This window comes from Chelon labrosus, assembly GCF_963514085.1.
Source record: "Chelon labrosus genome assembly, chromosome: 22".
Classification (NCBI taxonomy): domain Eukaryota; kingdom Metazoa; phylum Chordata; class Actinopteri; order Mugiliformes; family Mugilidae; genus Chelon; species Chelon labrosus.
In genome coordinates this window covers 9,240,720-9,263,836 of record NC_140355.1, presented here as the reverse complement: position 1 = coordinate 9,263,836, position 23,117 = coordinate 9,240,720, and the positions used below count along the sequence as shown (strand labels likewise).

General features: G+C 41.9%; 1 protein-coding gene across 2 annotated transcripts; it reads left to right on the top strand.

Moving 5' to 3' along the window:
• Positions 1–145: 145 nt before the first annotated feature.
• ulk1b (unc-51 like autophagy activating kinase 1) lies at positions 146–23,095 on the top strand. 2 transcript variants are annotated; one of them, XM_084572185.1, is made up of 27 exons: positions 146–844; positions 2,599–2,691; positions 3,135–3,176; positions 5,272–5,304; positions 6,238–6,274; positions 7,974–8,147; positions 9,890–9,963; positions 10,381–10,482; positions 11,793–11,851; positions 12,168–12,250; positions 12,554–12,604; positions 12,802–12,893; positions 13,055–13,220; positions 13,534–13,585; positions 13,823–13,909; positions 14,417–14,548; positions 14,675–14,823; positions 15,712–15,971; positions 16,080–16,285; positions 16,730–16,851; positions 17,270–17,395; positions 17,497–17,681; positions 18,094–18,278; positions 19,060–19,178; positions 19,324–19,481; positions 19,782–19,917; positions 20,197–23,095. In XM_084572185.1, exons 1-27 carry the CDS (start codon positions 755–757, stop codon positions 20,250–20,252), a joined length of 3,069 nt encoding a protein of 1,022 aa, XP_084428311.1. In that variant the 5' UTR covers positions 146–754; the 3' UTR covers positions 20,253–23,095. The 2 variants fall into 2 exon arrangements, with proteins under 2 accessions (XP_084428311.1, XP_084428310.1); XM_084572184.1 differs by having other exon boundaries at positions 13,531–13,585.
• The last annotated feature ends 22 nt before the right edge of the window (positions 23,096–23,117 follow it).

Below are 23,117 nucleotides of genomic sequence, written 5' to 3'. Positions count from 1 at the left end.
TGTAGTTTTATATATTTAAAGAAATTTGATTCAGAAAACAGCATAAAGATTCTCTTATTAAAACTTATTTTTTCCACCTTACGCAGAGGCACGCATGCGCATACACCAAAACAAACACTGAACACTTTCATTTTATGACTGTTGAGGAAAACTGATCCGTGACGTCAAACTACAGCTGTAATCGCGCTGCGCATGCGCTGTGTCGCAGAAGCTTGACGCCGTCCGCTTTGTTGGAAGCATCGCTGCTGTGACTTTCAGCGAGTCGGCTGCAAAACGCAAGATATTGCGGGGGATATTCGCAGTGTTTAGTGATTACTAGACTCGCGTAAACTGTTTTAAGTTTACAACTAGCGATTGTTTCGCCGTTCGGACGCGTCAGACGACAGAAGTAGAGACCTCCTGTATATAAACAAAACGCAGCGAGCTGCGTTTTAAGGTGGCACCTCAGAGACAGCCACAGCAACAACACTCGTCGTATCCGTGCTCGTTAAGTTAGCTAACTCTCGCTGTCAGAGATGGGACACGTCTTACAGCTTTGTTAGGAGTCAAACTCCGAAACGTATCGAACATGAGAGAAGAGGACAGTGTGTTGTTAGGAAGGCAGCCCATGGCAAGTGAAAGAGGGGGTGAACATCCCTGCAGCTGCCACCACTTGACAGAGGAGGTAAAAGGACTTGCTAACGAGAAGGGTGACCTGAGGCCTCCTGGTCACTTGTCCAGGTCTTAGTAGTTTTAAACCAGACTCTGGCACGATATGGAGACGGTGGGGAAATTTGAGTTCAGTCGGAAGGACCTGATAGGACATGGCGCATTTGCTGTCGTCTTCAAAGGCAGACACCGAGAGGTAAATATAATCCCTATATGTTACTTACACTTCATTTTATATACACTGTAAAATAATAATTCAATAAAACATCATTTTCAATGTATTGTTTCTATTTTTCGACTTGAATCGCCTTTTATTAGCCATGTGGTTTATTTGTTTTCATTGTACGGCCTTAAGAGGCCTGGGAGCTCAAACAGGATGTTCCTTAAAATAGCAGGTAGCTAACGTATAAAACGGTGAAATACTTTAAAAATAGCTGCGACAGGTTTTATTTAAAGCGACTACAGTTACTCTGAGGCTGTCTTTATTATTCGGCATGAGTGAAGTGGACGTCAGCGTGGCAGTTTTAAATGTAGGACACCAGACACGTATTGTTACCCTGTAATGAAGCTCTGTAACAGACATGTTGAAACATGTACCACATAAAATATAAAAACTGAACAAAAATGTGATAATGTCATCCGATGCAACACATACTGTAAAACACCAAGCACAAAAAAAAAAAGAAAAGTAAGCTTATAGCACATTTGTTGTTTCAGTACTAATCTGGCAAACATCAGTTTAATTCACATTAGAGGGTAATTACACTTCATAATGCTATACAATGCATTTCAATTTGTAAGGTAAAAAATGTTCACTGACAGCATACTAAGTTAAAGGAATGTGTCGTGCCTACTCTAAAATTTTACTACTTCAGTGACCAGACCTGCTGGCTGATTACAGTCTGAGCAGGTGATAAGTAATCAGCGCCAAACATCATTAACCTGTCCACGAACACCACACATCAGTCAACAAATGTCTGCTTTAGTGTGAGAGCTTATATTTCCCAGTACAGTGAATGTGCCGTTTTTCACAGAAGACATTTTGTTCACAGGTGTCTTAATTGACCTCTTGTTGGCCGTCTGATTGGTTGGCTATCCACCAATCAGAGGGCTCCTACCTTTCATCCAACTTCCTATGTTATGTTGCAAGGTTAGATAAACAACGGTGTTGCCTAGGTACATTGCCCATTGGAAAATACTGAAAACCTTTGGACTTAGTTTGCATTAAATCTTAACTGTGATTCTTCTCAAATGTGATAAACATACAGTAAACTAGTGTGGGTGCAGAGGAGGAAATAACCATTCATAGAAACTGGTTAAAAGGCTTGTAATTCTTTCAGTTTCTGCACGGTTGTTAACGTTAGCTGTCTTGCTGCTATGTTACCTCTAGGCTCTGTTATTACAAGGGTTTCAACATTTTATTTTGGAAATAGATGTTTGTCCAACTGAGCAACAGTAACACAGGAAGTCTGGTCTTGACAAAGAGCCCTCTGGTTGGTGGACAGCAGACCAATCACAAGGCCACTTTTGGCTGCATTCCACTTAGGGGAGGTCCTGTCCTGCCTTTGAATGGCGCTGCCCCCTCTTGTGGTAATCGCAACCTCAAAAGAGGAAATTTTCAGTAAGGTCTGAGTTCACTAGTGGTGACACAACTCCACATGTCGTAACCTCGAGCTCATGCTTTCCGTTTTTAAGGCAGAATTGCTTTTTATACGTTCTGATTCATATTCATGCCTTAATGGAGCTGAGCCATCATTCATACGCTCGTGCAGTCCCTACTCTGACAGAGTAGTCAAAATGTCTGCTGTTATATGCGCTAATCACATTGTGCAGTGATTGTTTGGAAATGTGCTCCACATACTTGTACTGTAGTGCAAGGGCAGTGGACATTTATTCATTAATCCAAGGCATAACACGTACTTTTGGTTTCCATGCAATGTGTCCCTCTAGAAACATGACTGGGAGGTGGCAGTAAAATGCATAAACAAGAAGAACTTGGCCAAATCTCAGACCCTTTTGGGGAAGGAGATCAAAATACTGAAGGTAAGCCATTAGTTTCCAGTGCACATACTGTACTACATGTGGTGTTGAGAATGGTAACCGGGACAAAAATAGCACTGCCTGTATACACCTGCCACTTGGCCAGGTGAACAATATACAATCCAAAGACAGGAGTCAGAAGAGACTGCTTTGGCCTTGGTAGGATTTTTTTTGTTTATTTCTTGGTGTTCAGCATGAACGAAAGAGTGGTTTACTTCTTCTCTGTGACATATTCATATGTTTTTTGCATATTATTTGTTCCTGCACAGTGTCAGGCTTGCCCTTCTTGCTCCGACAATGTATTTCCTGTTACAGTACTTTCAAATGCATGCATCATCTTATTTTCATAGACATTTTGTCCCAGTTAGGTCATGATGTTGACGTTAAAATGGCCAAAAATTAACAGTATACAGTCCAAACATTGACTTCCTTTGTCGTTTCTGCAGGAACTCAAACATGAGAACATTGTTGCATTACTGGACTTTCAGGTATGTAGTCGTGCAATCACAAATGGCATCTCTGTCACGTGTTGAGGCGTCTGTTTACATACTGTACACAATTATCACACCTCTTAGTCCCATTTTTCCTATTGGTTCGTGCTTTCAAAGTGGAGCAGATGTGTTACTGGACGCGTCAGTTCTGCATGACCCACTTTTGTCTAATGCAGTTTGAACACTTGTGTTTTTCCTGCTTGTTAAGCGAGGCTTTACATCGTTTACGTTTGCTTGCTCTGTTCAGGCATGTTGTTTCCTGGTCTTCTGTGCACAGCAAATCCTTGTAAACTGGCTTTGTGTCCTGTTGAGCTCAGTCATCACTTTCAGTGTTTACATTCTGTGTGCAGTCACATGGTCTTGTTTGACTGCCCTGCTTGATTAAAGCTTACCAGGAAGTGTAGCGTCGCAAATCAGCTGTTTATTTCTCTCTACAACCTGTGCCTGTGTACATACACATGCATAAATATCAGTATTAACCTCTTACGTCAGTGTCACGCTACAAAGGTGGTGCATAAACACAGCCAAAGCCATTTTCTTGTCTGTAGCCTAGTTACCATGTAGCCTGAGGCTCACTGAGGCAACACCTGCCAGATAACCTGGACATCATGTCCACACACGAATTCTTATCTTAACTGACCAGTTGTTTCTTTTGTCTTTTTGGTCCATGATTAACAACGTTAATCATGGACCAAAAACGTTTTATAGACTCTTATCTACTGTTCCGTGTGGATAAAATGAAAAAAAAAGTCAAGATGAATTCTGTCTGTTTTGTTCCTGGACTCGGAGCTTCATTTTATTGATTTGACCTTTCCTGTTCTTCCTATATCTTTTTCTGTCAGACAGCTTAGTCATCATGCAACAAAAACCAGTGTTGTGAGTTTTCATATGAGCTGCTAGCTGCTCAAACATTGCAGCACAGACTCCTTGTTGTGTTGCTGGAAAATATGGATTTGACAGCTCGTTATCAGTAGCTTGAGGAGCCTCTGCGCACACAGAGCTCCAAAATAGGCCCAGCCTCGCCGCTGCTCTCTTTGTGGGCACGGAGGAGAGTCCAGGCTGGGCTCTAAGATTACAGGTTTGTTGTGGCACAGCAGCAGACAGTGGAGGTGATCCCACCATCCACCCATCTAAGTAGGTCACGAAGAAACTGAAACCAAACCAAACGCTCTCCACTGCTTTCACATTGTGTCTGATTACTGTATCCAAAGAGATGTAAAATGTGTTTGTTAGATGAATAACTGTGTTATTACTCACTGATTTGCGCAAATCAATCAAATCTACTTTAGAAACCACTTCGTCATGACAAACCATTAGCACAATACTAAATCTATCATTACAGAAGTGTAGCGCTGCCACACTCTTAGTTAGCCTGTGGAGGCCGGACTGTCGGCTCTCTTTCTGAAACTATCTGGCGGCCCCGATGCATTTTCTGTGTTCAATAAAGCCAAATACAACTAACTTCAGAAGGCCTGACTCAGCTGAACTCTAGAAAAACAGTCTGGCCTCTGACTGGTGGATGAGTTGAACGAGATACTGAGTTCAGGTCAGAGCGAGAGACGGCAGTCATCTGTTGGCGTGTGATAAGAGTTGGCTGCGCTGTGTTTTTTTTCCCAAAACTTTTGGACAACAAGCATAAGATTGTGAATGTGCAGAATGGATGTTAGAAGCAAAGTTTTTGCAACTCTAAATCACTCATATGAACAATGTAACTTCTGTTTCCCTGATTGGTTGCATTCCTATTTTATTTATTTTTTTTGCTGGTTGCAGATGTACTGCTTAAATTTGATCCGTTTTCCACATTACTTGTAAAAGAAAGTGGTGCAGCCTTGTGTCTTACCTTTACAGGACTAGTATTTTTAACCCACTGCCGCTGTGCACTGCTTTGGTCACACGTGTCCCTGCTCTCTTTGTACCCACGTCACAGTGCCTTTCCTTTCCACAAACATTTTTGTGCTAATTCTACATTTTCTGCAGCCCTTTAAGCTGTTTGCTTGAACATGATCAGTGTGTACAGGGACCACCTGTTCCCTCCTTTGCCTGTCACTGACATGTGTTTGTTTACTCCCTCTCTTACCTCTCCTCTCTTTAGGAAACTGCCAGCTCGGTGTACCTGGTAATGGAGGTAAGCTTGCTGTGATGTTTGCCTTTGTGTGCTCAGCGCTGTATTGTCTCAACTCTGACATGGCCTGGGCTAAAATTAGCCGTGTCCTCAGGCATCAAGGGGGTAAACGGCTGGCTGCCAGCATCCAAATGTTGTTGTTTTTTTTCCCCTGTTGCTTTATACTCTGATCAGGAGTCAGAAGAGACTGGTTTGGCCTTGGGAGTATTTTTTTGGTTTATTTCTTTGCGCACAACGTGAGTGACAGAGTGGTTTACTCCTTTTCTGTGACATATTCATATGTTTTTTTGCATATCATTTATTCCCGCACAGTGCCAGGCTTGCTCTTCTTGCTCTGACAGTGTTATTTCCTGTTACGGTACCTTCAAATGCATGCATCATCTTATTTTCGTAGACATTTCCTCCCAGTTGGGTCGTTATGTTGACGTTAAAACGGCCAATATATTCAGCGGCAAGCAGACATGTAGCTGAGTAGCTAATGGCCGTGGTCATAAGAGCTCAAATTCAGTACTTACAAAATGAATACTAAGAGCTGCAAGAAAATCTGTTTAGTGTTTTGCATTTAGCCCCAAAGGTCATATAATATAGTTTCTGGTTAAAAATATTCTAGAAACAGGTCACATTATCTCTGGGGCTTACCAAAGGAAACGACTTGCGAGGCAGCATTTCAGAGCCTCACCTGCCCCAGCCCGTCCTTTCCTGGGTTCATTCATATTAATGCTGGGAGTGGTAACAAGGGTATAAATCTGTGAGCACATCACTCTTCAGCAAATCACACCTCTGATCTCCTCTGCTTTCTAGTCACTTCAGAGACAGTTGTTGTCAGAGTCCCACACACCAGCCATCCATGTTACCTGTGTTTCCTAATGTTATTCCTTTTCATCTCTCTCTCTCTCCCTTTCCCTCACGACCTGTCTCTCTCTTTTTTAATTTCAGTACTGCAATGGCGGCGATCTGGCTGACTACTTACACTGTAAGTGCAACAACTGACAACTATGTCCTCTACTCCAAGTGTTTCTCTGTAGAAGCTGAATGCATGATGACATATCATATTTGTTGCTTGATGACAACAGAGAGAGAGTCCTTGCACAGTCTCTCTGTTCACAAAGCATTCGGATTATTTTAGGAGTGTCTGTTGAGAAGCAATCCCTTAAAGAAACAAGTCAAGCAGATTTTGCATGGCAATACTTTCTACTGTGATGCTTTATTTACTGGCATAATCTTATCAAAGAAAAGTGTATCTCAAGAAACAGTTTTCTCATTCCCTTTAAAACTTCTAAGCAGATTTAACAGTTTAGAAAGAAATGTGAAGAGAAGAGCAGTCATGTATTTCAGTTTGCATCGGTGCCTTTAAAGTACAGCCTTAAAATGCAAAAAGCGAAAACTGAAGCTGTGCAGAGGGAGGAATATGAACTGGCAAAGTCAGCAGAAAAAGGATTAGGCTTGTGAATATAATAAAAGTGCGTCCTTACCTTTCAAAACTTTCAACCTGAAACTTTACGGTTCAAATGTAGGCTTAGTTTTGTTTTATGCTTAGAAGCCACCAACAGCTTGATTTCAGTAAAAAAAACTTTCTATCCAGACCTCCCCAGAAATGTAACTACACGCCGCAGCAACGCAGAACGCAAGAGCTGTGATTGGTCCGTATTTCCACTTTAGTATTTCCGGCTGCTTCACCATCTCAACAATTTTAGAATTTATTGTTTTGGATCAATAAAGATGGAACACATCGAGGAGAGGTTAACTGAGGAAGTGCGGAGATACAGACATCAGCAAAGGTTCCAGTCGCCATTGTTGAAAGTGAAGCAGGAAGTAGAAACAAAAATGAACCCCACAGGCAACAGAGGTATGGACTTCACGTAAGACAGCCACTCAAGTTGTCTCTGTTTTGTTAGGCTTCCCATATAACTTCAGGTCAGGAAGCAGCCCTTTATCTGAGGCCCTGGAGGCCGGAACAGATTTGGTGGTTCAGTAACGCCTTCAGATAACGATGGAGGACCTGAGGCTTAAAATAGACTTTGACCTAAAGTGTAGCTAAACCACAGAGCTTCCTGCTGTGCTGTGCTGTTCTGTTCTGTGTAAAGTGTCAGCCACCTTTTGCACAAAGGATTTTATATGTGGGTAAACTGGGTGAATCATCGCCAAGTGGCTTTGTCACGTCTCATACGTCGCAGTGCTCTCAATGAGCCAGTATGCTCCGCTCATCTGTGATGGTAATGTGGGAAGGGTTTAACATCAGTCACTGGCCATTTGCTGGCAAATGATGGCTGTAGACTTTATCTACCATGTAGCCAGACTCTAAATAGAAGCCACACACCAATAATGGTGGTTTTGGATTCTCTACCCACTGTGGTCAATGACCTAAACTCTTTTCAAGTCAAGCTTGAGACTGGCTTTACAAATCTGCAGGGAGGAAAGTGGAGTCAGAGGGCGATTCAAGAGAAGACTATTAAAGGGTAGCAGGAGGTAGCGGTGGGGTGATAGAAGAGACAGAGGGGAATAAAACTCGTACTGCAGATACTTTCAAAGACAAAATGAGATGCACAGGTTTGTCTGCCTACTGAGCCATCATACTGCCCTGATTACGCGTGCATTGTAGCATATAAGAATCACACAATACAAAAATGAACTTGTAGTTAATAAACATATACTTCTATTTTGTTTTTCTGCAGCTAAAGGCACTCTGAGTGAGGACACTATTCGGGTTTTCCTGCAGCAGATCGCAGGGGCCATGAGGGTCTTACAGGCCAAGGGAATCATCCACAGGGACCTTAAACCCCAGAACATTCTGCTCTCGTACCCACCGGGACGCAAGTCACAGTCCAACAACACCTGCATCAAGATCGGTGAGTCTGATGACGCGAGAGTCTGTGAGCCAGTGCAGTTTTCATTTGTCAGTTTTCTGCTGCTGATTCTTGAGATAATGTATTTAATATAAACAGATTTTGAAATGCAGCACTGTTGGGTGTAATCCAATCGAGTGATTAATACAGGCAACCAAGTATATGAAGATTGTCATAAATAACATTTTAAATAGACCAGAGCATGCTGGTGCATATTGGGATTGATAGGAAAGCACTAGATCCCTGTAGAGGAGGAAAAACTAATTGGATCTCGTGAAGCCTCATATGGAAATTCTTGCAGTGTAATAAACCTTTTACAGGCAGTTTTATTGCAACAGGACCTAATAATGATTCCCAATTATTACGCTAAGATCCAAGACTAAATTTGTAAGGGGAAATATATTCGATTATTATTATATATATTCGGTAGTTTTCCTCTGTTAGAGGACGTTTTTGGAAGAAAGAGAAAACTTGTTTACAGGTTCATGATGCAGAGTATGTGCCTCTTCTGTTGTAAGACAGGCCCAGGATATGATGTTGGTGCAACAATAAGCAATCCCCATAATGAAGAGTATCATGAATGAGTAGAGGGAGTGTGTGTATGTGTGTTTAAACTCTGCTAATCCTTAAGCCTGTTAATTCTTCTCCCTCTGGAGACTGACTGGTTGTGCACTGGGAGTGAAGTCTGAGCCAGTCGCAGCAAAATGTTCTAATCCTCGAGACTCTGGGAAAACCATCTCAGGCACACACACAAACAGACTGGCTGTACACACATTACATGGATGCGGGGATTATCTAAAATGATTTGTTGACTTGTTTAATTAGCTGTGTGCTCAAGGAGATTGGATAGAGTTCAGGCTTTCAAACTCAATATAATGTAATGATTTGAATCAGCCAGATAGTGCTTTTCTTTTTTTTTTAAAGCCACGACTTGATAAGGGTGGGTGAACTCCGGTGTGATACGGTGCATTGTCATCACGCTGCATTACTGTAATATAAAGATCCTATTGGTATTGAAATTAAACGCACCATTCCACCGGGAACCTGCAGCAGACAAAATGACTTTTTCAGAGCACTAAAATTTTTGTGCAATCATCTGCAGTTTTTCTGTAGGAAGTTCTTTTGTATTTCTTGCTGCATTGCCTGCAGATCCCTGTTTTTGAGCCCTTTTCCGAACGGGCAGTTTCTGCGTGCGTGCCTGCTCTCCCATCCCTCTTTCCAGATGAAGACTCTCTGTTTGTTTTGTTCAGTGAGTAACACATTCAGTGGACCACACTGCAGCTGACATAGAATGAATGTGTGAGAAAACGATATCCTGACGCTTCCAACTTTCTGTCTGAGTGATCATTTTACATGCAAATACAGCAGAAGTCACAGCACATCAGTTGTCTTAATCTCATTTCTATGGCGGCGTCAAATGATGCTGCGGTTGTAAAATCAGGGTTTTAGTAGAGCAGACCCGTCGCTTGGAGATGAATGAATGAATCTGAATCTATGTTTCTCTCAGTATTTAAGAGTGTACACTCACTGTGAATGAGAACAGCTTTATATGGATCTCAGCTCTACACTATACAGTTCATGTGAGCAGAGGAACAAACAGATAAAATAATAAAAATAAATAATAAAAACTTCAATATAGGACCTTTAATCAGTTTATGATCATCCTCAAGATTAGCATTAAGATACAACTTGATTCCTTTCTTGAACCAAATATTTACTCCATTCCTCTCCATTCCTCTCCCCAGCGGACTTTGGCTTTGCCAGGCACCTTCAGAACAACATGATGGCGGCGACACTCTGCGGCTCCCCTATGTACATGGTAAACACATTTTGTACGAGTTCACAGATGGAGGTGGTTCATCTGGTTGTTGAACTCAGGCAAATTGAGATTTAATGACTTCAGGGTTTTTTACTGAGGCCAAAGTCAATCGCAGTCTATCAGGGCTAGAGACAGTTTTGTCATTCTTAGTTTAATAATATGTATTCGTAATCATTTCCAAGAAAGCAGTTTTTCTAAAAATGGCCTTATTTGATCATCAGCTGTAGGACACACTGACTCAATAATGAATCAACTACTTCTGTCACATTCCTTCATGTAAACTATGGTTTGATTTTATAATATTACCTGATTACTCTCCCTGAAACAATAGAACATTGTTTATGATGTGGAGTTGTCCTTGTGTCAGTTTAAAAGTTATGTTGTGCTGACAGTGACGCCACTGGTTTTCCTCACCAGGCTCCTGAGGTGATCATGTCCCAAAACTATGATGCCAAGGCCGACTTGTGGAGTATAGGGACCATAGTGTTTCAGTGTCTGACTGGGAAGGCTCCTTTTCAGGTAAGTACACTATTAAGAATGATCCAAGCATGCAGGACTGTTTTTGACATGAAAGTATTTGCTATACGCCAATCAGCCACAACATTAAAACCACTGACCGGGCACCCCCACCCCATAGCAATGACACTCCTTGATGGCAGCAGCCATCCCCAGCAGGATGCAGCCTGACACAGGCACACACGGTTTAGGAACAACTCAAAAAACATGAAAAACAGCTCAAGGTGTTGACCTGGCCTCCAAATTCACTAGATCCCAAACTGATCAAGTATCTGTGGGATGATCCACAGAGGTCTCTCCCTTCAACCCATAGGACCCAAAGGGCCCCACTAACAGTTGCGTTGCCAGACACCACAGGACACCCTCAGAAGGCCCATGTCCATTCTCTGATGAATAGGAAGGTGGTCATAATGGCTGGTCGGTGTATATAAACACAAAATTGTGCAAACGCTCTTAAAAAGCACCAGCTCTCCAAAGTGCCCTTGCTCCCAAGGTAGATGTCAGGTGGATTGTTCCAAGTGCTTTAGAGGGGTTGCCACACGGGGCCATACCATCTGTTTCAGCACTCCTTGTTTTTCTATTTGCTCATTCTTTAGCACTCTGACTGATTGTGTGCGGTCATTGTCATGCTGCATGATTAAACTGGGACCGAGTTGGCGCATCCCCAATGATATTGTGGCATGGAGAAAAAAAAAAGTGCTAAGTACATTTACACTGTACTGTATAGGTAACTCCATTGAGGCTTTTCTTCTTTTCTGAGACCTAGCATGTTAATTAGAAATGGCTTTTCATTAGTTACAGCAGTACAGACCAGCAGTGATAAAACAGCAACAACTTCAACTTGCTAAATACATGCTCTTCGCTGTCTCTGGCAGCCACAGAACTACTTCCTCTCCACTAGTTTCCTTATCACTCTTCAAAGTTTTCATAAACTAAGCTACACCCTTGTTTGTCAACTCTGCCTTAAGTCAGTTCCATGCAGCCTATGCTATAAAGTCAATATGTGGCTTACACTCAGTTCTTTGCACAAGACAATACAATATAATACTCCTAAATATTTTAATGTGATTAAAGCAATAGAAAACACGTGCTGAAAAAGAAATGACTCAAATGTTCTCACGATCTTGTCATTCAAACATGTTAAAGTGTGGCATTTTGAGTTGCAGTACCACATCATTAACATTGCAGTGACAGCACAGACCGCAGTGACAGCACAGACCACAGTATAAATGTATGCAACAACTGACCAAAATGGTTCACACACTTACATTTGCATGTTTTCCACCACTTCTGTGACCTTCTGTCGTCTTTAGGCCAGCAGTCCCCAGGACCTCCGGATGTTCTATGAAAAAAACAAGAACCTGAGCCCAAAGTAAGGACCTGCATTGAAATGACAGCTTAGAAAATGAAAGTGAAGCTCCGCTACAGTGCAGACAATCTCATCATATAGTAATTTTTTTAGTTTATCATAGCTGTTTAATGAAAGCCTTCCTGAAATCCCTGTTTCCACTTATTGTGAAGATGCCATACAGTATATTTCAGGCTGTCAATAGTTATCATTCATCAAATATTCTGTTGGAAATACAGATTAAGCCCAAATGGAATGTAGCAAGCAGCTAAAAGTGTTGCTGGGTCTGTTATTTTGCTGCTTGGCAGCACAGACTGATTGTTTTATCATTTGTTTACAGCATCCCCAGAGAGACTTCCAGCCATCTGAGGCACCTGCTGCTGGGTCTGCTGCAGCGCAACCACAAGGACCGCATGGACTTCGGTCAGTGAACATCTAACATGCGTCATTATGTGCTGTTAATACAGACTTACTGATCATTTAAATATCCCTATCATGCATTGTTTGATAACATTTTATTGATGCTATCTAGTCATATTACCCGTCGTAAAACATATTCCTGTGAATGTAGTGTTTCAGTTTTCGAAACCCATGGAGAAGAAGACCTTGAACTTTATGCATAGCAGCAGTGAAAGCAATCCTGTTGCATCTTTTACTTTTGTGTAGATTCTGAATCTCTGTCCCACTACTGCCTAATGATCTCATTTCTTCTCATATTGTTGGTAGATGAGTTTTTTAGACATCCTTTCCTGGAGGCTAGCTCATCCATGAAAAAGAGTAAGTAAGAATAAATTAATGTTTGTTAGTTACTTGCCATATTTTCTTAAGTGTAATCCCAGAAATAGGCTAAATAATAATGTATTGAATGTTTCATTACATTATGAAGTTGTGCTTTGGACAAAGTTTAATTCGGTGTGTCTTACCACATATGCTTTAGGTGTTTTTACCATGGTTGTTTCATTTTTTTTTTACAGCAACTCCGACTGTGACCATGACCTGTTTGCCCAGCTCTGCATCAGCCAGCTCTTGTAGCAGCTCCTCCACCTCTCACCTCGCCTCACCACCGGTTTGTATTTATTATTTATGTGTTTCTCCTTGTTTTGCCATCTTTACCAGATTTAATAGGCTGTGTTTTTATGTGCAATCATAGACTTTTCCTCACTTCTTACAATTTATTTTTTTCCTTTGTTTGTTTACCTGCTTCTTTGTGTTTCCCCGTCTCTGCAGCAGTCTCTTGCTGAGATTCAGCATTTGCGTGCCAAAGCTCTGGCATCCCCAACCCAGGAGACCGCTGGTTTTCTCCTGAAGGACTCGTCCGGAGGCGGCGGCAGCAGCAAGAACTCCTCCTCCTGTGACACAGATGACTTTGTCATAGTGCCTGCTCACTTCACCAGTAAGAAAACTTTTTTTTTGTGGCCCCACCTAAGCGTCTGGTGGAACTGCGCATAGCCCTAGTCTTGGCTCTAGCTCTGATGACAGACTGTCAAAGTATTTGAAGGATCTCTTAAAATTATTTATAATTTCATAGACTGACTTTCATCTTGCATTTACACCATTTCAGAAGCTCTGCTCTTTCTGGACATCCAGTCTTTTGAGTCTTTGTTCTTACTGTTAATTATTCATCTTATAATGAATAATACAAAAGATAATATAATATGTATTAGCTGCGCTTTTAACTGACATTGACATTTTTGTTTTTCTAGCAGGTGAGCTGACGTGTGAGAGTAAAGTGCTGCAGGACAGCCTAATGAACAGCGGGTAAGACGCAAGGCCTAGTTACTCATGAACTACCAGCAACCGTGTTATGCTAATTAATTGCAGTCGTGTGACACTGTCGATGCAATGGCTGATTTCGAAGGATACACTTCTCTTTAATTACACTTTCTTTAGAAGTGACGGTATACTGTTTATTCCTTTGAATATAAGAACTGGATAACATGGTACATTACTGAAGTCGGGCTGTCCCTTCTTTTTTTTTTTCTCCACTTCAATTAGATCTCTTTTGGCTTCTGCTGGTCTGTGTAGCCAAGCCAAAACACCACCTCACTCTCCTTCCTACAGTGGGTCTCCAAGTCCTGTCAGGTATGTGTGGTTGCGGTGTAATGTGGCTCAGATCACGTATGGAAATGGTCCTTAGTAAAAGAGGAAGCGGGCGAAGTTTCTGGTGAAGTAGATTAAAAGCTCTAAATTCTGGAAATGAAATAATTTTGTGCAGAGTCAGATGAAATAACTTCAGGCACAACATTTACATAATTAGCTGCAATGAGGCAGCTTTGAATACATTTATACGTAGAGAGAACTCAAAAGTCCCATAGGTGAAGTAATCTTAATTTTATCTGTATAGAGACATTATGTCAAGTGTGTTGTAAAACAGCATGTGTAGAGGAATTAAGAACTCAGCATAGTTTTAATTACCTCGCTGTTAGGTTAATCTCTGAGCACAAACTGTTTGTACATGAATGTTGAATAATTTGACCGTACTCTCAGTAACACAGAAAAGCACATCTTGAAAATATCTAGTGAACCCTTTCTCTTCTCTTATCTAATTGTTCCTCTGGCACTCTCTGTTCTTCACATTGTTGCTCTCAGGCCCAGCGAGTTCTTGGGAAGTAACTATGGAAACCACGGCCACTCATTGCCTATCCCAGTCCCCTCTCAGGTCCAGAATTACCAGCGCATGGAGCAGAACCTTCATTCTACCAAACAGGATGGCTCACCTCGGTCGGTATCCACAAAAACACACGTACCACACAAAGACACACACACATACAGCACAGTCCACATTTGTGTGTCTGCATTTACATTTCTTGATTAAACTGCAGTTACTCATTAACTTCGCATTATTAGGCTGTCGACGCCGGTGCGCCGCTGCAGCAGTGGAAGCTTGATGGGCTACGCTAGGACCGGGCCCTCACCGCCCTACGGGCAGGGAGCAGTCACCACCACCCGCAGATTCTCTCTGGGAGGTGCCAGAACTTTCCAGCTCTCTCCTCAAGGTAGTTTAGAGTCTTCACTTTGACAGATGCAGATCACAGACAGTGTGGCAGGAACAATTAGGGGCTAATTGGGTGCTGAGTTGCAGCAGTGGGAAAAGGGTATAGTGTTGAAAGTACAGCTAATAGATGTGTGCAGTGGTTATGAACGTGATTCTTGAGCAGACCACTCAAAGAGTTATTTTTCTATTATAGATATTTAATTTAAAGTTTTTTCATTCTTGGATTTTTAATAACACAGTGACCCCTCCAATTTAGCTTGGGACGCCTTTGTTAATACTAACAGACTGGTAATGACTGGATTCACTGATTAAAAGAAAGATGTATACTCTTTTTTTGTTTTTGTACTGATATCAGTGATCCTTTATATCTTTTATGAAGCAGAAATACTAAGCAGCCCATGCTGTGAATATCTTATTATCTTAACAATATGATGACTCAGTGACTCACCTTTCTGTGTTTTTAAATAAATTGAATACCTTTGGGTTTGGGGCTGTTGGTCGAACAAAACAAGCAATTTAAAAACATAACTGGGGGCTCTGGGACCTTGTGATGAAGTCTTTCATAATAGACCAAATGGTAAATCAGATAAAAGTTAGAATTTGCTAGACCTTCTCTTAAGTCAGTGCACTCAGTAGTTTTAAAAGTTATTGGTTGGGAAGACAGACCAACCACCCACACAGTCTCCTCTCACCACCTCTCATCTTCTCTGTGCCTCATGTCTGGACCCGTGTGCCAGCAGGGGTCTTCGGCAGGACTTGTCCATTTTTTCGATGTCTTTTGATAGCTTTGTTGTTTTTTTCTTGCTGTCTGACACTACACTTTGCAATGCCACCTGCTGTCTAAAAGCAGGAATATTCTGACCTCCTTCTGTCCAACTTTACTTTGCAGCTCTGCAGCACACTGAACCCAGGCTGGTTTCTCAGCAACAGCCACAAGTGACGGGGCTCGGCACCCGGCTCCACAGTGCCCCCTGTCTGTTGGAGTGTGCCACTGGTGGCGGCAGGCAGAAAATCAGGAAGCAGCATTCGGACCCCGTGGTTGCCCCCTCAGCTGGGCTGATGACTGTCCGCCCTCTACACTCTTCCCCCAGACTGAGTGAGCTGATGCAGCGTAACCCTCTTCCCACCATCCTCGGCTCCCCCTCCAGGGTACGTTTGCTTTGCGTGAGTCAAGAGAGTGATTCATTTTCTTGAGACACAACGGACAAGCAAAAAAAATATCATTCTGTCGTCTCTCCCTCTTGTCTCTCTCCTCAGGCCATCCCTCCATTTGAATTCCCCAAGCCCCCCAGCTCTCCAAACCTCATGACTTTCCTGACACAGCAAGGTTTGGTCATTGGCTCCCCTGGCAGCAGGACTGCCCCATCAGAGCTCAGAGACCTAGGACAGCAAGCACCCATGCCAGGCACCCATCCTGCCCACTGCATCCATAAACTAACTGATGATACCAAGGGCTTTGGAAGGTTAGATCAAAGTTTTGCTCTTCTGTTTGTTATGTTTAAATCACTGCTGCATAAGTATTTGGAGAAACGACAAACAAAATGCGCCTATGGGATTGCAAATTGGGTTTAAAAGGAATTATGTTTGAGTTGAAAAAGCATCTTTAACCACGTCTTGTTGGGTTTAAATATTTTATTAAAGTGTTTGAATTCATTTTATTGTATAGTTTACAGTTTTGTATTTATTGTATGTGCATTTGCAATAAGTAAATGACATAGAGTCTTTAGAAACTGGATATCCCCTTTAATGCTTCTAATGCGTGAAGAGAAATGGTCTACGTGAGGATTATGAACTCAGTAGCAATACAAAAATGAAGGCAATGGGCAGCTTATATAAATATATGTTCTATGTTAAACAGTGCATACTAAACAAGGCCTTGTTCTCTGCCTCATTTGTTTTTGGCGCAGGTCTCATAGCGCCGGTCGTCTGTCTGACATGCTGCTGATGGCTGCGTTTGGACCAGGTGGAAATGTGGGTGACCGAGGCAGTACAGAGAATCTGACCTCTGAAAAAGCCATAGATATAACAGGTAGGCACGTCTGTCAGTTAAAAATAACAAAGGCGCGTATATCGTTGGCGACACAGATATGAATCTTGAAGAGTGGTGGTTGCCTTCTTGGTGGTGCCTGACTCAACCTGACTCCAGATTAATACAAAAATCATCCTGGAGGTGGAGCAGTAGTGGAGTTGAAGCAGGCGGTGACATCAACAGCTAGAAACCTGTAATGGCACACTCACTGCGCTTATTAAACAGCTTTATGGGCCTGTCCTATATGTCCCCCAAACAAAACAAAAAAGTTGTTGTAAAGACATTTTAACTTGGAGGTCTATGGAGATTGACTCACTTTTGGAGCTAGCCTCAAGTGGCCACTTAAGGAACTGCAGTTTTTGCACTTACACTTTTTTTTTTTAATTGAACTTATTTTTTTTATCTTTTTGTGGTTTAGGGCCTACCAGTGGTGGGGGAGGCTTTGCACCTGCCTCCAGCAGCCCGGCACAGGTGGTTTTCACTGTGGGCTCTCCACCAAGTGGCAGCACCCCACCTCAGACCTCCAGACAGAGGAAATACTCAGGTATTTCACATAGGGTTATTTAAAGTCTTTCGTGACGTCATTTCCCTTTGACATGTCTGGCATTGGTTTTGACTTGCGGCCTCTTTCTCTGACTCGTGCAGGCTCATTTACTTCTGTCAGTCCTGCAGCCTCATTCACCAGCCGCTACGCCCAGATGGGCACCTATCCGGACGGCTTTGAGGCTCCACCCAGTCCTCGTTACAGTTTCACTGATCCAATCACAGCCAACATGGGTGGTCCTGTAACCTTTGAGGCTCCTGAACTGCCTGAGGAGACACTGATGGAGGTGAGAAGCAGGTTTTACAGACAGCTCTAGAAAGCAGTGCAAAAAGAGTCATCCTTTGGATGTTGTGTTTTTTTGTTTATATTCAGCAGTGCTTTCTTCCGTTGTGTACATCAGTCAGGAGTTCATCACAACATGGTCTTGAAATGAAGAACATTGATGTGTCTCCAGAGAGTGTGAACTGTTGGGAAAGGTGGAAGAAAGCTCCATGTCATAGAAGTGTCATTAGCTCAAGACACTTTTGCGAAATAGCCTAAGGCATAATCTCAGAATGTAATAATGAAACGCCTCCTTTTAATCTTTTTCAGCACAGGCTGAATGCATAATCACATTGTGGTGTCTGCTGTTTCAAATTCTGTCGCTAAACCATCAAACTCTTTCTCTTGTCTTTTGTTTTCCTGCCTCTGGAGTTCAGCAGGAGCACACAGACACTGTGCAAAGCCTGCGCTTCACTTTGGATTTCGCCCGGTGTCTAATGGAGGTGGCTGAGGACCGGGGTGCTGCAGTGGCAGGGGCGCAGGGGGACATTTCTCATCCTTCCTTCCTTCAGCAACAGAGCCTGGTAGCAGATCAGATAAGCTCACTGAGCCGAGAGTGGAGGTAAGGTCAAGTCCACTCTGGCTGTGTGTCTTTGCTGATGGCAGTGATACTGTTTATCCCTGGTTTTGCGCCATGTGTGGTGATTAACTCTCTAAGGTGCTGGCCTCTTTCTCATTTTACTGGTGCCATAGATCTCTTACTACTTAAAACTAACAAATGAATCATTGTAATGCACACAGATGTTACTTGATATTTGTTTTCAGCACAACCTTGGCAAAACAGAATTTGGGATTTATAACATATTATTCATTTTTAACACAGAATATCTGTTTCCTCAAACCTCAAGCCCAAGGTAGCAAACAAATGTCTCAGTTAAATGCTCTTCTATTCATTCTGTTGAGGGTTAATATGAACACTGAAGCTGAATCAATACAAAACATTTTTTTTGTGTGTGAAAACTAACAAAGATCTGTCTAGTTAGACTTCTGTTTGTACCCGTTCTTTGCAAGTTTGAGTCTTCTCTTCTCTGGAGTATTGACTGAAATGTGTCAATGAAAATTTATGCAGCTCGGTACAACACAATTGGAAAGTTGGATTGCATTTATGCAACAGAAACACTTCAGATGTCTTAACTGGTGTTTGGGAGCACAGACTGAAAATGCATTTGATTGTGTTTTTTGAAAACTGGAAGACGAAACGACATAAGTTTACCACTTACCTTCCACATTCCTGTAGCTAACCATTTGGTGCATTAAGTGTTTTCTCTGGATTCTTGTTGACTGTTTTGCTGCATAATTCTTCTTAATTACTCACCAGTTTCTGTGCATTATTGTCTCCTCAGTCATGCAGAACAGCTGGTCCTCTACCTTAAGACTGCAGAGCTCTTGTCCACTTCCTTACACACAGCAATGGAGCGAGTTAAACAGGGCAAACTCTACCCATCTGCTACTGTCAAACAAGGTAGGAGCCATCTCAAGCCTGGACAGTCTATTTTAGCTGTTTCTTTTGAAAATAATTAAAACCAGAAGCAATATTTTAACTCACAAATAACGTACAGTGTTTGCCATGGATGATATAAATTACTTTTCTTCTCGTCCACACACAGTGGTGAAGAGGCTGAATGAGCTGTACAAGTCCTGTGTATCGTCCTGCCGGTCACTCAGCACCCGCCTGGAGCAGTTCTTTTCCGGGAAGCACCGTCTAATGGACCAAATCAGCTCCATCACAGCGGAGCGGCTGCTGTTCAGCCACACTGTGCAGATGGTAAACCGAAAGGAGTCAAGAGATACAGAGTAGCACGTCATAGCTTAGTCATTCAGATATATGAGGACATTCAGTAAGCTATAACAAATACTACTTTATGTAAGACAGGAATTTGAATGCATTATCTTTTTAAGCAAATGTCCCAAGAACTTGCTCCTAGATGCTTGATGTTATAGCAGGCGTTAAGAATGCAGAATGGTGCTCTTTAAATGGATAAAATGTAATTTAAACACAGAAAGAACGAAAATGACTGCAGCAAGATGAACTCTAACCTGCATTAACGTCCCGATTCCGCCTCAGGTTAGGGATGCTGCGCTGGATGAGATGTTCCACCAGGGGGAAGCATCGGCCCTGCGCTACCACAAAGCTCTGCTGCTGATGGAGGGCTTGTGTCAGCTGCTCACTGAGCAGGACGACATCCTCAGTGTTAGTAAATGTAAGTATATCTCACCTCAGCTCCCAATAAAAAGGGGAATGTCTCTGCTTAGCACTAGCGCCTACCACCTTCATTTAAATCTATAATGTGATGTTAAAGTTAATGTAAAAGCCTGGATGGTTAGCCAGTTAATCACAGGGCTCGTGTGTAGTTGACTAGTAAATGACTAGGATGCATGTGTTCAGACTCGACCAGAGCACCCTAACACAGCATGGACTTGCTACACTGAACCACCCACTGCTTGTTTTTTTCCTTTTCCCTTTCACTCTGTGTCTGCAGGTAAGGAGTGCATTGAACGGCGCCTCACAGCTTTGCAGTCAGGGCTCTGTGTCTGAAAGCCCTTCACTTTGTCTTGGAAGTGTGGACACGATGTCAGTCATTCGCGCATTACTAACAAAGGAAATCTCCATCCACGTATCATGGTTTTCAGTTGGTTTTCACTTGAAAACCACACTGCATCCGTTTCCAGTGAGGAGTCTTTGCTCTGAAAGTCTTTCCTTTCATCAGTTTTTAGCATCCCCGACACTAAACTTGGACGAGTGTTGGGTGTGAGGACTTTGCTCATGGTGCAGAGTGGAAGAAGATTCCCGTCACTAACACATGCAGGAGCAATCATAGCCAAGTAGCCACATATAATAGTAATTATCTAGACATAAACTCACCACAGCTTTTTAAGATTCGACTGTGCACCAGTCAGCTCTGCACATAAAATGTTATCTTTTACCAAGATCACAAGCTGGAGTTGGAGTGCACGCATACATAAGGACTCATGCTGATAAAGGCAGAGAAAGGGCGAGTATCATTCTTAAATGTTTGTTTTGGACCCCGTGTCTGTCCCTGGGTTTCATCCAGTTGGTTTTTGCTTGGTGACGGGAAGTATACTGCATTACTACAGTTGTGCACACAAGCACTATTACAAACCTGTTGCCAAAGTAAGGTGGTTCTATTTTATGGTTTATTTTAGTTTGAGACTATACTAGAAAAACAACTTGTTTGACACTTTATTGATTCTATACTTGCTTAATATCAAAGACTGTGTACATGTAGAGTCGAATGGATTCATTTGATTTGTTTCGTAAATGGTGGCTGGTGTTAAGGCATCAGGCTGAAGTTGGGTCCACTTTTTACCCCACTGCTACATGTCACATATAGCTTTCATTTCAAAGCAGCCCGAAAATGGTCTGTTGGCGTCTCTGATCACAATGCTGCAATAACTTATGTATTCGTCAGGTATACAGAAGCTTAGGTGCTGCGCTCGCTGGTAATTTCTTCATTCCGCATTCTGTCTTTCTGTATTGTATCTATCAATCATGTTGATGTTTAGCAAGTATAATCAAATTTGAATGTAGGGCTGTGCTGACAGAAACAGCCTTCATATTAGACTGAATGTTCAACATTTGGGCTGATGTTGGGGCTAAAGTCTGAATGATTTTGCACTGTTTGAAGTACTGTAGAGAAAGATCAGGAGTGGAACGTGCTAAACAGCCTGTTTTTGTAGAGACAGATTTATTATTTTTTTTCTTTTAGAGAGAGTTCTGCTTGCGTACTTTTAGTGGAGTTTTAGTTGTGTTACAGTTACTGTCGAAAGGCGATGACGTGTGTTAGATGTGAGAATGTTGACAAAGAGATGGTATAAGCTAGGAGACCTTAGGAAGATTTCTATACACTGAAAACAAACAAAAAAAGATTTGCATTGGTGGTTTTGTGTTTTACATAGAGTAATCAGTGGGTGACGATTGTGTTTGATTTTGTAAAGTGCCCATGTTGATTTGGAGTGTGCATTTCACGTGATAAATTTGCGTATAGTTGACTTTAGTCGTACATCCAAACAAGAGCTGCGTGGGCCAATTTGCCGTTTTAACCTTTTCTCAAGAGGAGATTGTGTGCATGCATGTGGGAAGTGGTGCTGTTTGAGATATTAATGTGCATGTGTACGAATATCGGTTGGATTCTTCTTTAACATGTGAAACTGAAACACCCACTGAAAATGAAGGGCTCCTCTGCTGTAACCAACTTTAAGGCCCACGTTATTTTTCCTAAGGTGTAATTTTCCCATTAATTAAGATGGTGGAAAAAGTGCGTGTTTTGTAATACTGCACTGATGTGTGGTCACAGCTGAAGATAGTTTACAATGAAGCCAGTACAGTAGCACGGTCAGCAGAACTGAATGGAGGAAAGATGTATCTAAATATACTTTGTGTGTTTTTGCTTTGTTGCCTTTTGTCTTTTATCAGACAACAGAAATTTTCTTAGTGTGTGTGTGTGTATATTTGTGTTTGAGTGTACATTCCTTATAACAGTTCGTCAACAGGCTCTCTGGCTCTACACATGCTGCTCTGCTCAGTCAGTGTATGACGACGATGTCTCAAAAGAAACAGCTAGCAGAAGATCTCTTTATAAAAGTGTCACTTTTTAATTGTTCCATACAATCATCGTTATCGGCCATCCTGATTAGGATTATTCTTGGTAAGAGTCAAAGACAATTTGTATGTAAGCTGAGATCACCTGCTGTTCGAAATTTCACACAAAGATACATACCGTTTCATTTCACGTCACTAATTCTGTATTCCCTGTAAATATTGTAAATTAAGTTATTGTTGTTGTATATATGACATTGCAGGCATGGAGAGAACAGTAACATACCATCTATATATTTCCAAAGACTAGGCCTTCTGCTTCCCTTTTGTCTCTTACTGTTGCAAATGCATTTTAATGTCGTCATATCCATAACACACACTATCTCAATGTCGCCCCATGTGTGATGTAACCTTTACTGTTGGGGAGCTGCACCAAGAATAAAAGTGAAAGGAAAGGTCATTTGGTGTCTTCTTCTTTCTTCTGCTGTTGTCTCACTTCGATATGGAGGTTTAGTTTTGCCACGCCTGCATATGACTGATCATTTTCAAGAATTCTCCTTTGTCATAAACCTTGCCACCTTGCCCCAGATGAAAGTTTAACAACTTTGTTCCTGTTTCATTGTATTCAGCTCACTGCTAAGATTCAATTAAAGTGGCTATTAGTGATTATACCTTATAACTGTCTAAAAACATACTGTTACAGATGATCATTGTCACTGATCATTTTCCAAAACAGTTTTAAAGTATTTGTTCATATTCTAAATGAGTGGATTCCATTTATTTTATTGCCCGATAACTGTCAGTGAACGATCAGCATAATTTAATTGTATTTTTAAGTATTAT

Excerpts from the sequence above, each read along its gene's own strand:
- ulk1b (XM_084572184.1), top strand. The coding sequence starts at position 755 with ATGGAGACGGTGGGGAAATTTGAGTTCAGTCGGAAGGACCTGATAGGA. Across the intron at positions 2,692-3,134 it reads AGGAGATCAAAATACTGAAG|GAACTCAAACATGAGAACAT; the intron begins GTAAGCCATTAG and ends TCGTTTCTGCAG. Across the intron at positions 13,586-13,822 it reads GACAGCCTAATGAACAGCGG|ATCTCTTTTGGCTTCTGCTG; the intron begins GTAAGACGCAAG and ends CACTTCAATTAG.